This window comes from Echiichthys vipera, assembly GCF_963691815.1.
Source record: "Echiichthys vipera genome assembly, chromosome: 11".
In the NCBI taxonomy this organism is placed as follows: domain Eukaryota; kingdom Metazoa; phylum Chordata; class Actinopteri; order Perciformes; family Trachinidae; genus Echiichthys; species Echiichthys vipera.
The window spans coordinates 14,845,157-14,859,412 of NC_139836.1; the positions used below are offsets into that span (position 1 = coordinate 14,845,157).

The 14,256-nt window shown below is 38.4% G+C and overlaps 1 protein-coding gene across 1 annotated transcript in view; it reads left to right on the top strand.

The window, feature by feature from the left end:
* wdr27 (WD repeat domain 27) overlaps positions 1-14,256 on the top strand; it is a gene marked incomplete at both ends in the record, with an annotated part of 40,543 nt that overhangs the window by 19,840 nt on the left and 6,447 nt on the right. The window contains 3 exons of the mRNA XM_083923225.1: positions 907-1,004; positions 7,829-7,931; positions 10,443-10,541. Coding sequence (XP_083779351.1) covers positions 907-1,004; positions 7,829-7,931; positions 10,443-10,541 — 300 coding nt within the window. The remainder of the gene's footprint in view (positions 1-906; positions 1,005-7,828; positions 7,932-10,442; positions 10,542-14,256) is intronic.

The window sequence follows — 14,256 nt, forward strand, 5'->3', positions numbered from 1 at the left end:
TGTGTGCCATACACTGTGGAAAGCCTGCAGTGTGTTGTTTCAGCTTGGCTATTGCGTCAATGTGGGGTTCCTCTGCCTGGGTGCCCGAGGGCTTTGGATGCTGTAGGGTTAATACCTGCGGATCAGAGGGATTGCCCCTGCCTGGAGACTGCACACATAACATTACTCTTCCCTCCCCGCTTGCTTTCTCATCCCGAGGCGAGACCAAACATCAGGAACTGCAGCATGTGAAGCAGCTTTTCCCACTTCAAATTTCCATCACCTCCTCTGCAAAATTCACCTGGAACTCATCAGAGCAGAGGACTTCTCGGAAAATGGACCTGGAAATGCCCTCTCAGACTCCAGTTCTCACACTCTTAATGGAAATCTAAACATCTCTCTCTCTCTCTCTCTCTCTCTCTCTCTCTCTCTCTCTCTCTCTCTCTCTCTCTCTCTCTCTCTCTCTCTCTCTCTCTCTCTCTCTCTCTCTTTCTCTCTTTCTCTCTTTGCCTCTCTCTCACCCACACCCACACTCTCCACTGTATCATATGATAACTTGGTGTGAAAGTCATATATGGAATTTATGTATAGATGTGCAGAGGGAAATCTTCATATTTATAACTGAAGCGTATTTCATTGTGGTCAATAAAAGATGGAAAATGACACACAAAGACAAATTAACAATAATTTTTCTTCCACTCCAATTTCCCTTCCAGCCCTTATGGGTTTAAATTGTCTTTAATCTCACCTTCTACGTTTCAGTCATAGTAATTCTACCTGGAATAATAATGTGAAACTGTTTGCCAATACAGGATGTCCAGCAACAAACGTTTCCAGCACTGGACAATAAGAGAAGCTGATTTACAACCTATTTCACTCAAGCATGTGCTGACTAGTCATTTTTGTTTTTTTGTGTATATTTCACAGGGCTCCGGGTTCAGCACACAAGCGCCAGAATCATACAACCTCTTCCTCACCAGTGCAGTCACAGATGGTGTGAAGATTTGGGACCTCCGTACACTGAGGTTGGTTTTAATGTAGTCTATTCTATGGGATTTGTGATTATTGCACCTTTAATGTGAAAATCAGGCAAGAAAAGTGCAATAAAACCCCTGTAGACTTTTCAGAACAAACAAAATGTTTAAAACTCATGACTGAAACACTGGTGGCATTAAAGTAGTGTGTGGCAACCTAACCAAAACAAGAAAGCATTGATACCCAACCCACGTTTTCATAACATTTCAGACATTTGGCTTATAGCACAACAACTGGCAACTGGCATAAAATTGTGAAATTACTCCCTCATCACTGTAATAATAATGTTTTGCCATAATTTTAGTTAAGCATTTGTAACAGCTGAATGCAAGAGCTATAACAGCTTAGCATCAAGGTGTATTTCTATGGCTCCATGTCGGCGATAGACTGTCCCATTTCATGCGATATCTCAGGAGCACCTTAAGGGAAATTCTTAAAAATTTGGCATAAACATCCATTTGGCCTCAATGATTAACCGAATTGATTTTGATGGTCAAAGGTCAAGGTCACTGAGCTAAAAAGAACGCGCTTTGGGCCATAACGTAAGAACTCCTACACTAATCATGACCAAATCTCACACAGATGTCTAGGATACAATTCTAAAAGTGATGAAAGTGAATGTTCAACTTCACTGTGACATCATAATTTTTATGTCCATTATTCAATGCCATAAGCCGGGAACAGAAGGGAGATTGTGACCATGTTTCACATTTGGTCGGATACTGAATTGATGACACTGATTTTGGGTGTCCACCTTCAAACTGTGGTGATTGTTTGGATCTTCTGTGCTGCCGGGTTGAAGATGTGTGTGAAGCATAAATGTTTCACCAAAAAATACACTTAATACTTGTTATTAAATTCCTTCAAAGTCGTCTGTTTCTGACAGAAAGACTTTTACTGTGATAAGTGACTTTAATGAAACTGTCATGTCATTCATGCCCTATTTGTTTTGTGCTTTACAGTCTAAATCTTTACCCAGGCCTCATGTTGGCTGAACGGTTGCTTCATCAGATCTGTCAAAATGACCCTGGAGCAATAAATGTTGAAACACATTAACAAAGATGTGTTCCTCTGCTATTCCTGGTGGTGCAAAAATTACCTTATTTTCCAATAACATCAACATTTCTTCTTACACAAACATTCCTCAGTTGATGATTGAATCTGCAATTGCTCAATTTCCAAAGTATGTAACTGAGAATATTTTATTTGGCCTTTAGTAGCAGATCCATATAAGGAGGATAATTCAAGTAGGCTCTCTTGAATTTCAAAGTGTTCTTTTTGGCCTGGTAAATGGCTTTTTTGAGTATTTTATTCTTTCATGTCTGAGACTGCTTCCATGTCTAACTCCTTATCTCAGACTCACCTTATAAAATATTTTTTATATATATTATTAGAATATAATATTTGTGCCTGGTTTCCAGGTCAGCGTCTTGTTCTTAGAGCTGTCAAGCAACCCTCAGCAGATGCAATCCCTCTAAGATGAAACATATGAATGTATCAAAACAATACCAAGAAGCTTTTTTTTCAAGTTGTCGGCCCAGGTAATTTGATTTCCCTCTTTGATAAACCCTATGTGTCTGTTTCTGTAGCCAGTATTTACCACAAAAAAGAGTCAAAGCTCCCATAATTATTTTGTTTCTATGTGAGGCTCCCTACCAGTTCTATCAGTTTTATGTTCATCAGAATCTCCTCATGATACAATAAGGTAATATAAGAATTCTTGGAACAATGAGTTGCATGGGAAAAGGCGCTTATGTGACTGAACCTCATAATAATATTGTTCCGAAGCTTTTTCTTCTAAATGGAATAATGCTTTGAGCGACCATTTTATATGTTGTTTGATCACATCTTGACAACAACAGCATGATGAAAGTTTTGAAAACAAATCTTAGTTGCAATGAATGAAATAAAACTGAAACTTTCCGATATCCATCCATCCATCATCTGCTACAGTTTATCCCATCTGACATTGGGCCTGCATGTCTTTGAACTGTGGGAGGAAGCCAGAGATCACAAACTCTGCGCAAACTCCATACAGAAGGGCCCAGCCGGGTTTCACCTTAAACCCTCTCGCTCTGAAGCGAAAGTGCTAGCCTAATATTTCTTTTTGTGCACATTCATGACTGCATGCTCAAGAACCTCTCGTGGTTACAATTTTTGAAAAAATGGTTATTGACTGTTTTATACCGCCATTTACTGCTGACTCCTCACTCCTCTAGATCTGCTGACATTACTTTCTTTAAGAGGCTGTGGCGGGCTGTTGTGCTCCAAACAGTCTAGGAGTTGCATTCATTGGGTATGACTGGAAAGCTGAAATTATTGTGGATTTAATGAGCCCAATCGTGTTCATGTGTGACGATCCCAGTAGCCATGTCATTGTAGTGAGGCCATTTTTTAAAACTTGACCTCCCTGTATAAAATTTCCTGTTGTGACCTCTAGGATAATCACAGCCGCATAAAACTTGAGTGCCACAAACTAGAGACATAGGGTATTCAGGGGATATATAGCTTTCATAGGTATATAGAATTTTGATAATAAGGGGGTTTCTGAGCAGTTCCCAGAACAGAAGTGCTCACCATCCAATCGCAGAAAAAAAAAAATACTTCATGTTCCCAGCTTTCATATGCTGAATATAACACCTTATGTGGCATGCTGATGACCTTCTATTTCCCCATAACGATCCCCTGTCTCCCCAGAAAATGCCAAAAAAGAGTCTTAAGTGGGTTAACCGGCCTGTAGGAGCTACAAATGATGAACTATTGCTTCAGTTACATTGCAAAAGGTGGGGTGCCCTGGTAGCTCACCTGGTGGAGTGTGTGCATCACATACAAAGACTGAGTACTTACCACAGCAACTCATGTTTGAATCCACACCATGGTCACTGTTGTTTTATCAAAACACAAATATCACGAAAACCAATGGGAGACAGAAGCCTGAGTACTGATGAACAATGTTGTGCAGGGCCCAAGGCCCTTGTATTCATGGTCAGAATGTTTGGGTGTGGGATTAAGAAAACACACAAAGTCCCACATAGGGCTCTACCAGGAGGGACAATTGAGTGGAATTCAACTCTTTCTTTGTTTGGGAGCGGAGAGGGAGAGACACACCTGGCGGAGTTCTGCACTTTACTAAGCGTGTTTTCTTGTTTTAGTAAAGTATACTCGAGCTAATGAGAATGCTTGAAGTTGAATTTGTGATCATTTTAATGAAATCTTTTAACAGCAAAATGTCAATATTAGCAAGAGTTGCCCCTGGAAATACGTGCCGCCATTATAAAAACAATTTAGCTTTAAGCATGACAAGGAAAATTCAATTGTCCTCACTGTATTGGACTGGTTGCAGAATGTTAAGAGGAAAATATTTCTAAACTTCAGCATGTAAAACCAAAAGTATTTAAATGGCCAGATTTTTGTTTTTGCAAGTTTGCCTTTAAATTGTAATGCTTGAACTTAACACCGTTTAATTTATATAAGTTAAACACAAGTGTATAGAAATTTGTCTGGCTGGCAGAGAGTAACATAAAGAAATAAGTGAATTACTTTCTGGGTAAAAGCTTAAGTGTTCTTTTTACCCATGGCCAACCTGTATATGGCTATGGCACAGTTAATGGAACAGTGTTCTTATTAGACAAACAACTCCATTGACAGAAACTCTAAGTTGGGACAAAATTCGAGTTCATAATGTATTCCGTCTTCCATCAAACTAGAGAACTTCCAGAAAAACCACAATGGGAAATGTACATTTCACTCAGTGGAAACTTCTGAAACTTAATCTTAATTTTATTTTGCTCTGTCACATGAGAATCCCCTGCACTTCTTGCTCCTTCCCTTTTAGACGAACACAAACATGCATAATACCCATGTGTATACGTGAAAAAGATTAAATGATGGTAATGGTTTATGAAAGTATACAACACTTAAAGAAAGTGTTTTTATAAATAATGTAAGCCCCTTCATTGGTTATAGTTATTATTTAAAGCCTTCACTCACCCCTTCTGTTTACAAGTGATGTATTTAAGTGTGCAAAGTTCCAGTTTAGGAACTGTAGTATTTAGACCAGATTAAAATCAGCCCCACTCAGATACTGATTCTAAAGATAGAGAGAGAGAACAGATGTTTCACTTTATTCCAGTGATGTATTCCCCTTAAAATAAAAATGGAATTTCCATTATCTGATAAATGAATGCTGTGACTAAATAGATCCATAAAGCATAATAATATGAAATAGTACAATAAAAAGCCAGTTTTCACCTGATTTGCTCCGACACAGTTACGTTGGGTGAAATATATTGGCTGCAAATAAAGAGCTATGATTAGCTTGCTGATTACCTTGCTGACTGACACTGAATACCCAGGTGAGTTCAGTAACCGTATAAGCTCCCACTCAAGAGGATCAGACCCTCCAGTGCAGTCTGTGTTAGTCATCAGACAAATGCCGAATACTCATCACTCACACAACACAGAGAATTTGTGTGTGTGTGTGTGTGTGTGTGTGTGTGTGTGTGTGTGTGTGTGTGTGTGTGTGTGTGTGTGTGTGTGTGTGTGTGTGTGTGTGTGTGTGTGTGTGTGTACGTGTGTGTGTGTACGTGTGTGTGTGTACGTGTGTGTTTATGTAAGTGTGTGTGTGTGTGTGTGTGTTTATGTACGTGTGTGTGTGTGTGTGTGTGCGTGTTTGTGTGTGTGTGTGTGTGTGTGTGTACGTGTGTGTGGTGGGGATTCAGTAAAGCATCTCCATATTCTGACCTAGAAAACCAGATGAGTGTTTATTCTGACTTGTTAAACTGCTTCTTATCAGTGTTATAGGGACAGGTTGTGTCAGCTGTGCTGCAGACCTGATGTCCAGATATACTGATGGAGATTTAGAAACAGATACTCATCCATCTTGCTATGGATAGAAAGGATAAGAGGTGTTTTTGCTATGTTTGTCATGAGTAGCTCTCGCACAGGAAATATTACAATCCAGTTGGGAATATGCATATTCTTAAATTTAACCTAGACACATTTAGAAGTATTTACAAGATAAAATTGTTTTAAAAAAGTTTTTTAAAGAAAAAAACTTTCTTTTTTACAGTTTTCAGCTACTTCATGCAGAGGACTAAGTGCTAGTCAATCATGTCCATATTTATTTTTTTAGTCAAGTGGCCCTTTTTGCAGCATCGTCAAGACACTAGGTTTTTGCCTGAACCAACTCAGTCTAATGAGGTGTTCAGTTTCAGCCAGGAAGACTTTTGACTTATTCTTCTGAGGGCTGTATGGGCAGATATGGATGTCAGCTGACAGTGACACATACTGGAAAAATGAGAGGAACATCTTACAAAAGACAGTTATGCCAGTGAATACAACACGACTACAGTTGAATCAACATCTCTCTGACACAGTCTTAAAGGTTAAAGTGAGATTTCCTTGTCTTTTTAGTTATAAAGCAGGTTGAGGTGCTATATTAATATTGTGAAAGTAACTAGACGTAGCCTGGCATCACAAGACTAAACACATATGCTTATTAGTCTGGGCCCCTCTTACTTCCTTTTCAATTTCCAAGGGGCGTTATCAACGTTGCAGAGCAAAATGCTTCTAGACACAACTGGATAGACCTATAACCAATCAGAGCCATGAAACGTGACCTACAGCCAATCACAGTAACAAAGTGGCAGTGTTTGCTCAGTGGAAAACAATGGAGGCCGGGTAATAAACTTTCTCAAATTTCTCAAACGTTACCCTAAAGGGACTTTCGGAAAAAAATGTATGAAATAAATAGGCAATTCAGTAACAGAATATCGTGTCATATTTGATCAGTGCTGTCTAGATTGACAATTTGATCTGAGTTTCATGAGCCTAAAAACTAATCAAAATAAACAGTATTGATTGGTCCATACAGGGCCAGGACAAATGGAAATCGGTATGAATTGGAGAAGAGCCAGATATATCTGCCAAAACAAAGAAAACATGATACAATTGAACTTCCGTCAGGACTTCTGTATGGTTGTGATGTCACAACAATACTATATATAGGCAGAAAGTGCTGCTACACTGCCATTACACTCATTCTCTGTCTGCAATGGCGGTGCAAAGACACAGAGAGTGCAGATGCGGAAGACCAGGAAACGCTGACCAATCCGAGCAGGCTTGTTCGGGTGGAGGGCCTAAGAAACCTAAAGTACACGTATGAATCTGAAAATGAGCATCCGATATGCCCCCATTAACAATCAACATTATAAGATTCATAAAGTTTGTTTTCATTGCTTTCTCTTAGTAAACTTGCTCACTGCACTGGGTATATCAGTTGTCTTCATAATCACCAGTGAATATGACCTACTTTTAGTCAAGCTTTGGCATGTGAATATCAAAGACATGCTCTCACCATATCCTGTCACAGCCCTGCCAACATGCCAGCTCATTGAGAGACCCTAGCTCAGCTAGCTGTTAATGGCATTGTAAAGACATTACATGCTGTTGCAAACCAAAAGAAACAGCAAGTTGCACAAGGGGGCCATTCATCATGTACTACCTTGTCTTTCCTGTGTCATGCTCGTCTCCTCGTCTTCGGCTGGTTCAGATTTTTGTAAAACGTGATATATGCAGGGTGGCATTTTGCTCCTTGGTTTTTCCTGCTAGAGTTCTAATGTACTATATCAACTAAGCGTTTTCATCACACAGCAGATCACAAAAAATGGCTGCACTCTTGTGAAATCGTATTCATTCTCATACCCTAATGATATCTCACTTCTCCAGAATTAAAAAAAAATATTATACAGTTTTTTATTGGTTTGAGTTTGTTAACCTTATTATCTCACCACCCTGTGCATCTTCTCCTCAGGTGCGTACGCCGTTATGAGAACCATCTAAACCGCTGCCATCTGTGCTCTTCGGCAATTTCACCATGTGGACGCTTTATCGCTTCAGGCTCTGAGGATAACTGTGTAAGTTGTAATCCTCATACAGTGGTTGTACAATTTTTTTTATATATATGCTGTCTCTCGGGCATGATAATCAGTATTTTTTTCCCATTTCTGTCAAATTGAATTGGGTGATAAAGTAACAGACATCTAACTGTGTTTGTTGTGTGTATGAGTTCAGAGCATATCATCATATATGTACTTGATCATGTTTCACTTTGTATCAGTTAACAACTGTGAGTATGCTGTGAAGAAAGCAACAAAATATAACGGCTTACTGATGTTTTACACATTTCTGGCCCACAATGCCATATTGCAAAAGGCCAGATGAGTCCTGTATGAAAATTGTATCTCTTTTTGTATCTGCTACCATGTGTCTTTAGTTGTAGTTGCAGTTCACCAGAGGCATAAGCGGCAGAAAGTCTAGCTTACCACAATATAATATTTGATGTTATATTGTTTATATCTTACTTAACCTTGTAAAGGAGAAGGACAGCCAGAAAACAGCAGTATATCTTTTTCAGTTTCACCTCCATTTAAGGTGAGGACTGGTTCTTAACTCAGAGATTTTTATTTGGACTCGAGCCTTTTTCCATAGAAGTCAAATTCAGCATTCATGTTGAAGCAGCACTGTTTAATTGCTTTTCCAGTGTGCCTTATGTTTGCTTTCAAGACGTTTTCAGAAAACTGCCTCCCTTTTCCTTATCCATCTCTCTTTTTTTCTGGTGTACGTGCTTCTTGAAAGCAGTGGAATAATATATGCATGCTGCTGGTTATTATTAATTATGGGAACTCAGCACAGCATGGACATTTGAGAGCATCTCTGTCGAGATCGGACATTTCCAGCATTTCTGGGAAATTGGGAGAGTATATGGTAGTGAGCTACACCGCATTTATTTGTAGCTGCCCTGAGACTTCCATAAGCCAGACACATTTGTACTTGTCTTAATATATCAAAAAGCAATCATGGAAAAAAAGAATGTGAATACTTTAAAAAGACTCCCTAGATCATATTACATATTTTCCTAAAAGCATAAGGCAAAAAACCATCTAAGTGGAATACGATTTCAGTGTGGTCGATATTAACCTGTTGTTTGTTCCTGTTTTGACTTCCCATTTTCTCATCTGACATGAAATTAATTATTTATTTATTTTTCAAACCCTGGGCTCTATTGCCACTGCTCTCAGCTTCAGCTACAGTTTATGTAAACTGATTAATTTGGGGATCCATGTGATATTTAAGCATTCCCGAGAGAACTTATTCCTTCCACGTACCTAATGCCCTGTTAGGCACCACACACGTCATATGCCTTAGACAGCAGACACTCTACCCATGGGCCGTTTGACAGAGCTCACTTGAAGCATTTTTCAAGGAAACATAATATAAAACAGCTGCAGGAATCTGATGAGTCGTCGTCTGGTAACAAACATCTCCACATCTGTTTTTATCTGTGCTCATGGCACTGAAACAAACGGGTCTTAAAACTCACTGATTTTATTTAGATGAAAAAAACGATCCTAACCAGCTGATAAGACATTAAATATCTATTCTAAGATATACATTTTAAGTGTTTATTCTAAGATGTTTACGCAAACAGTATGCAATGTCTTTATATGCAACCAAGACCAAGTGTTAAATCCACCCCTACTTAACACCCATAAGTAAAAGGATGAAAAGTGAAGCTTTTTACAGCAATGTATCATTCATTAGGATGTTAATAGGTCTCAATGGCTACTTAATTTTGAAGTGCTCAGTATTTGAGTGTTATGAGTGTGTTTTGATGTATTAGGTTGTACATAGCATTTTCTTCCTACATTTAAAGAACAACTTGATAAGGGTTGTTTTTTAACTTGTGCCTTGCAGCAGGGAAGGCAATGTGTACTCCGCTACTTTTGGGCATGGTTAAAGGTGTTACAGAGCAAACTTCAGAACCAAATTTATGAAAAATGTTGATCAGTGTTTCCCAAGCTCAAGATGGCTAGATGGCAAGAAGATGGAAAGCTCTAGTACAGTGAAACAAATATCTGAAACTGCTTTGCGCATTAGTTTTTACTGATTAATGCCTTGACACAGGCAGTTGTTCTCTTTAATCAGCAAAGTATTGATGCCAATTTTCGATTTTTGTTGAAGTTTGACATCCGGACCCTGTTTTTTTCTCCAGTCAAGTCATGTGAGTTTAGTCCAGCAGTTTGGATAACTGATTCTGGCACACTATTGCATGATTTTTAGCAGTAAACTATTATGTAAATCATACTCTTTTATTTGCCCCAGTCAAACAATGGACGTGACAGTATGGGTACTGCTGTACACAGTACACACTCACTGCATGTGTAGAGTGTGTCTTTGTATGTGCGTGCTGGAGCTCGAATGAGTGAAAACAGAAACTTAGACTTTCCCTCAAAATTGAAATGATCCCTAAAGCAAATCTGCATCTGTTCATGTGTCTTTCCATTGACTTTGTATGCAGTGACAGCACATTTGTTACTGTACATCGGTACAATTCAAACTGCTTTTTGTTGCCTCATTTATCACAGGTATATGTGTATGACATCCGCAGCAGCAGCTACCTCCATAAACTTCAAAAACACTCAGACACAGTGCTCAGTGTGACTTTCAACCCTTCCACACCAGAGGTAAGAACCTCTCTCTACCTTATGTCTTTGTGGCTCAGTCATTTCCTTTCTCTTGTTACTCCTCTACCATGTATTCAATATTCCATCTCCCAGAACTGAAATATCTCATAAAGAGAGCATTTTAACACCTGAGCTGTTAGTCTGGTTAAATTGATAGTGTGTGCGGACCAAAACAATTGCACCATGACCCTTTAGAGGAGGTGGTCTCTGTCCAGGTGTGCTTTGCATTCTGGGTTGCTGCAGAGCACGCAAACTGCAGCTTGCCTAGTTGTAGTAGTAGCAACTAGCCAGAAAAATGCAGAAATGTTTTTCTCAAAGAAATACGCACTAGTCCAGAATACAGGACTTTATGTCTCTATTTATTTTCTTGCTCCTGCCCCAAACACATCTGACCAATCCACCAAAGTGGATTGAACGTTCTTTGCAGTGATGTATTTCGGTTCGCTTGGATTTTTCTCTATGTGAAAAGAAACCAAACGTTCCAAGTTTACAAAATAATCAACTGATGCGGACTAGATCAATTTCTCTACATCCCAGTGAGCTATTGACCAGATTAAATATGTTATACAGTTTCAGTTTGAGTATAACTTTCACTTGTTCTTACTGACATCAGATATCATACAGGTAAAGTAAAACCAGAGGTTGTTTTTACTTTCCAGATGTTCAGTTCACCTATGTTAACTCTGCATGAACACCCCAGGGGAGATGCATAAAAGCAACAGTGCTAGTGTGTGTTTACTCTCCACTCCAGGTATGGAACAGGTATGACAGATGTTTCAAAGCAAAGATAAGAAGTCACAGTGAAAAGTAGTGCCAGTCAAAGGTCATGTCCTCTTCAGTCAAAGAAGCCGCTTCACGTCTTATTTTAGGAGTTTTAATTAAGATGTGTATTTACTTGAATATCACTTTGGAAATATTGTAAAATGCACATTTCCAAAGTGAATTTAGGTTCTCAGGGTGCAGTACTGTGGAGAGTGCAGTGTAATTAACAAAGGGAAATACTGTTGTTGTTGTTGTTGTTGTTGTTGTTGTTGTTTTGAGTCATCTATATTTGATATGATAATTCACATTGCATGGTTTGAAAGTCACACTTGATTTTGACTAATATTTTTTGATTTTGATATTGAGTCAGTTGGTAACAATGGTCTGCATCATCTGTACTTGTTTTCAGCGTTTCCTCAGGCTGAGGTCACATAGCAGGGCTGATTGAGACTGTTCCAAAGTTCAGTGCGAGTGAACTCCTATGTCAGTGAACTCACAGTAGAAGCCATGAAAGAATCTGGTGTAACAACTGAACTTGAAATGATTAGAAGCTTAACTTTTTTGTAGCATTCATTTAAAATAAATATATTAAATGTATTCAGTGGTGGCCAGTTCATAGTCCAATCAGACATTGTATACCTCTCTATTGTGCCATAACCCTGTGGGATCTACTGACTCAGTTTGTACACTCTGCTGATCCATGTAGGTATATGACTGACTGCCTGCAGGGTTGTTCCATCCTGTGAATGGCTGCACAGTTCTACAGTCGACAAAATATGTATACTGTACAGGGTTGTGCTTGATCAGTCCAGGAGCTGCTTTCCAACTTTTCTGTTGAGTGTTTATACCATTTCTAACTGGATCCATTGTAGATTAATATTGTGCCAATTGTTTTGCACTCTGTCTAAAGGGATATGGCACAGACAAAAATTAATATTGGTGACAATGTGTGCATGCCAATGTAGTAATATTTCAAATGTTTTAGTTTATGTTCTCTTTATATATTTATAATTTATTTAAAGCTCTGTCCTATAAATCTAAACTTATCCATAGAAATTCAGGAACTGTAGTAGGGTCTTGCCAAAGAAAACAGTAAAGAAAAGTTAGGACAAAGACATTTGTCTATCTTGCCAGGACAGGAAAATAAGACATCAAAAGTTCACAGCTGTACTTTAAATACCAATATCCGTTCAAAATCTCCAGAGCATTTCTTACAGAGTAACATTCCCTTTGGACATGTTTTACTTACTTTACTTTACTGTCCACTTAATGATTTTCCTCAGAAAGTAGATTTGTAAAAGACGCTTTTGAAAATCTAATATTACAACCTCTGCTGGACGTCTCAGGAGACTTGTTGACTGTCTTTTGGAATTGAGGGCCGGCACATGTTTTTAAATCTTCATGTGCATCTGCAAAACACCATTCAGTTTAACTTTACAGTGCAGTGATACATTCAAATTTCCAAGTTTGAAAGTGGAAAGTTTGATCCATTTATTGGCTTAATTACAGTGATCTGAAGAGTTTGAAGACACACTTCATCAGTCAGAGCATGCTCGACATCAGAACTTCTGCACATTGTATTATTTGATAGGATATGAAGTTAAAGTAGGAAAAAAAATCAAGAAAGGTTGGCACTATTGACTGAACATTATTGTATAGCCTACCACAGATGTTAGGTGATACATCAAGATATTGCTTTAGTCTTTATCAAACTGAAACTATATATGATAAATAAGGACTCAAATATGAACACAACCATGCAGTACTCAAAGCCTGCCTTCGGCCACCTGTTTCAGCCTGCATTCCCCTCCCCTTCTGCAACCTTTATGCAAGGGCACAATCGCTGCATCCCGAGCTTGTGATTGATTTAGAGAAATACAAATTAAACACTTTTCTCCACCGACAAAGCGCTGAGGATACCAAGACATGTAAAAATACTTGCATTCTTGTCCCCAACTTGTGCTCACCTTGCTTTTGAGCCACATTTTAGGTCCATATGTTCTCCATATTAACTGCTGTGAGAACACACCGATGCAAGGCACAGACAGATAATGCAATGCATATTTTCCACTCATTTTTCACTCATGTTTCCACCCTAATACTTAAAAGCCCATCAAACAGGCAGATCTACATCCGGGGTTCATTCCCTCAGGTTTATTTCTGTACTTTAGTCTGTAATGAAAGATCCCAACTTTTACTGTCACTTCACTTTGTTGTCTTGTAAAACCTTGTGGGATTTCACATGGCATACCTCTGTAAATGTTTGCAAGCTCTCCTGTGTTAGACCTCCATGTACTACAATAAAAGTAGACTTGCAAATTTACTTGCAAAGTATTTTCACACTTGTAACAGGAGTGATTTTGTCTTTGCTGCTTCCACACATAATAGGATGTTCTGTTTTTTATTTATTTCCAGACAGTTGCGGGAGGCAAACTAAGCTGTATTTAATTTCAATAGTGCCCGGAAACAAGGCAGTGGTGATGCTGTATCTGAAGCTACTACTTCCAACGATTTTAGGAATTTTAAAGCTTCAGGATCATAAGTAAAAGCAAAGAAAAATGCTATAGCCTGAGGCTAATTAACATTGACTTCAGAGAAATGGGTAACTAGGTCAGACAGTCAGAAAAATAGACTTCATGGGGCTGCGCTCTATTTGTGTCACTCAAACAAGTTGTTTACAGCTCAAGTTACACTGTTACACATCAGCAGTTTAAATACCCAGTTTGGATAGATGTGCTCTTAATTGCATTAAAATGTCATTGAAATTGTATATTTTTTAGTAGATTTGTATTCCTAATATGCTTACTTGCTTACTGCTGTTTTATATATTATAATATTATTTTCAGCTTTTTCATACTTTTTTACATATTCAGTTTTTTTAATATTATCTTCAAATATTCAGCTTTTTTATATTTTGCAAACATTTAGCTTTTTTTCACTGTAGCTTCAGCAT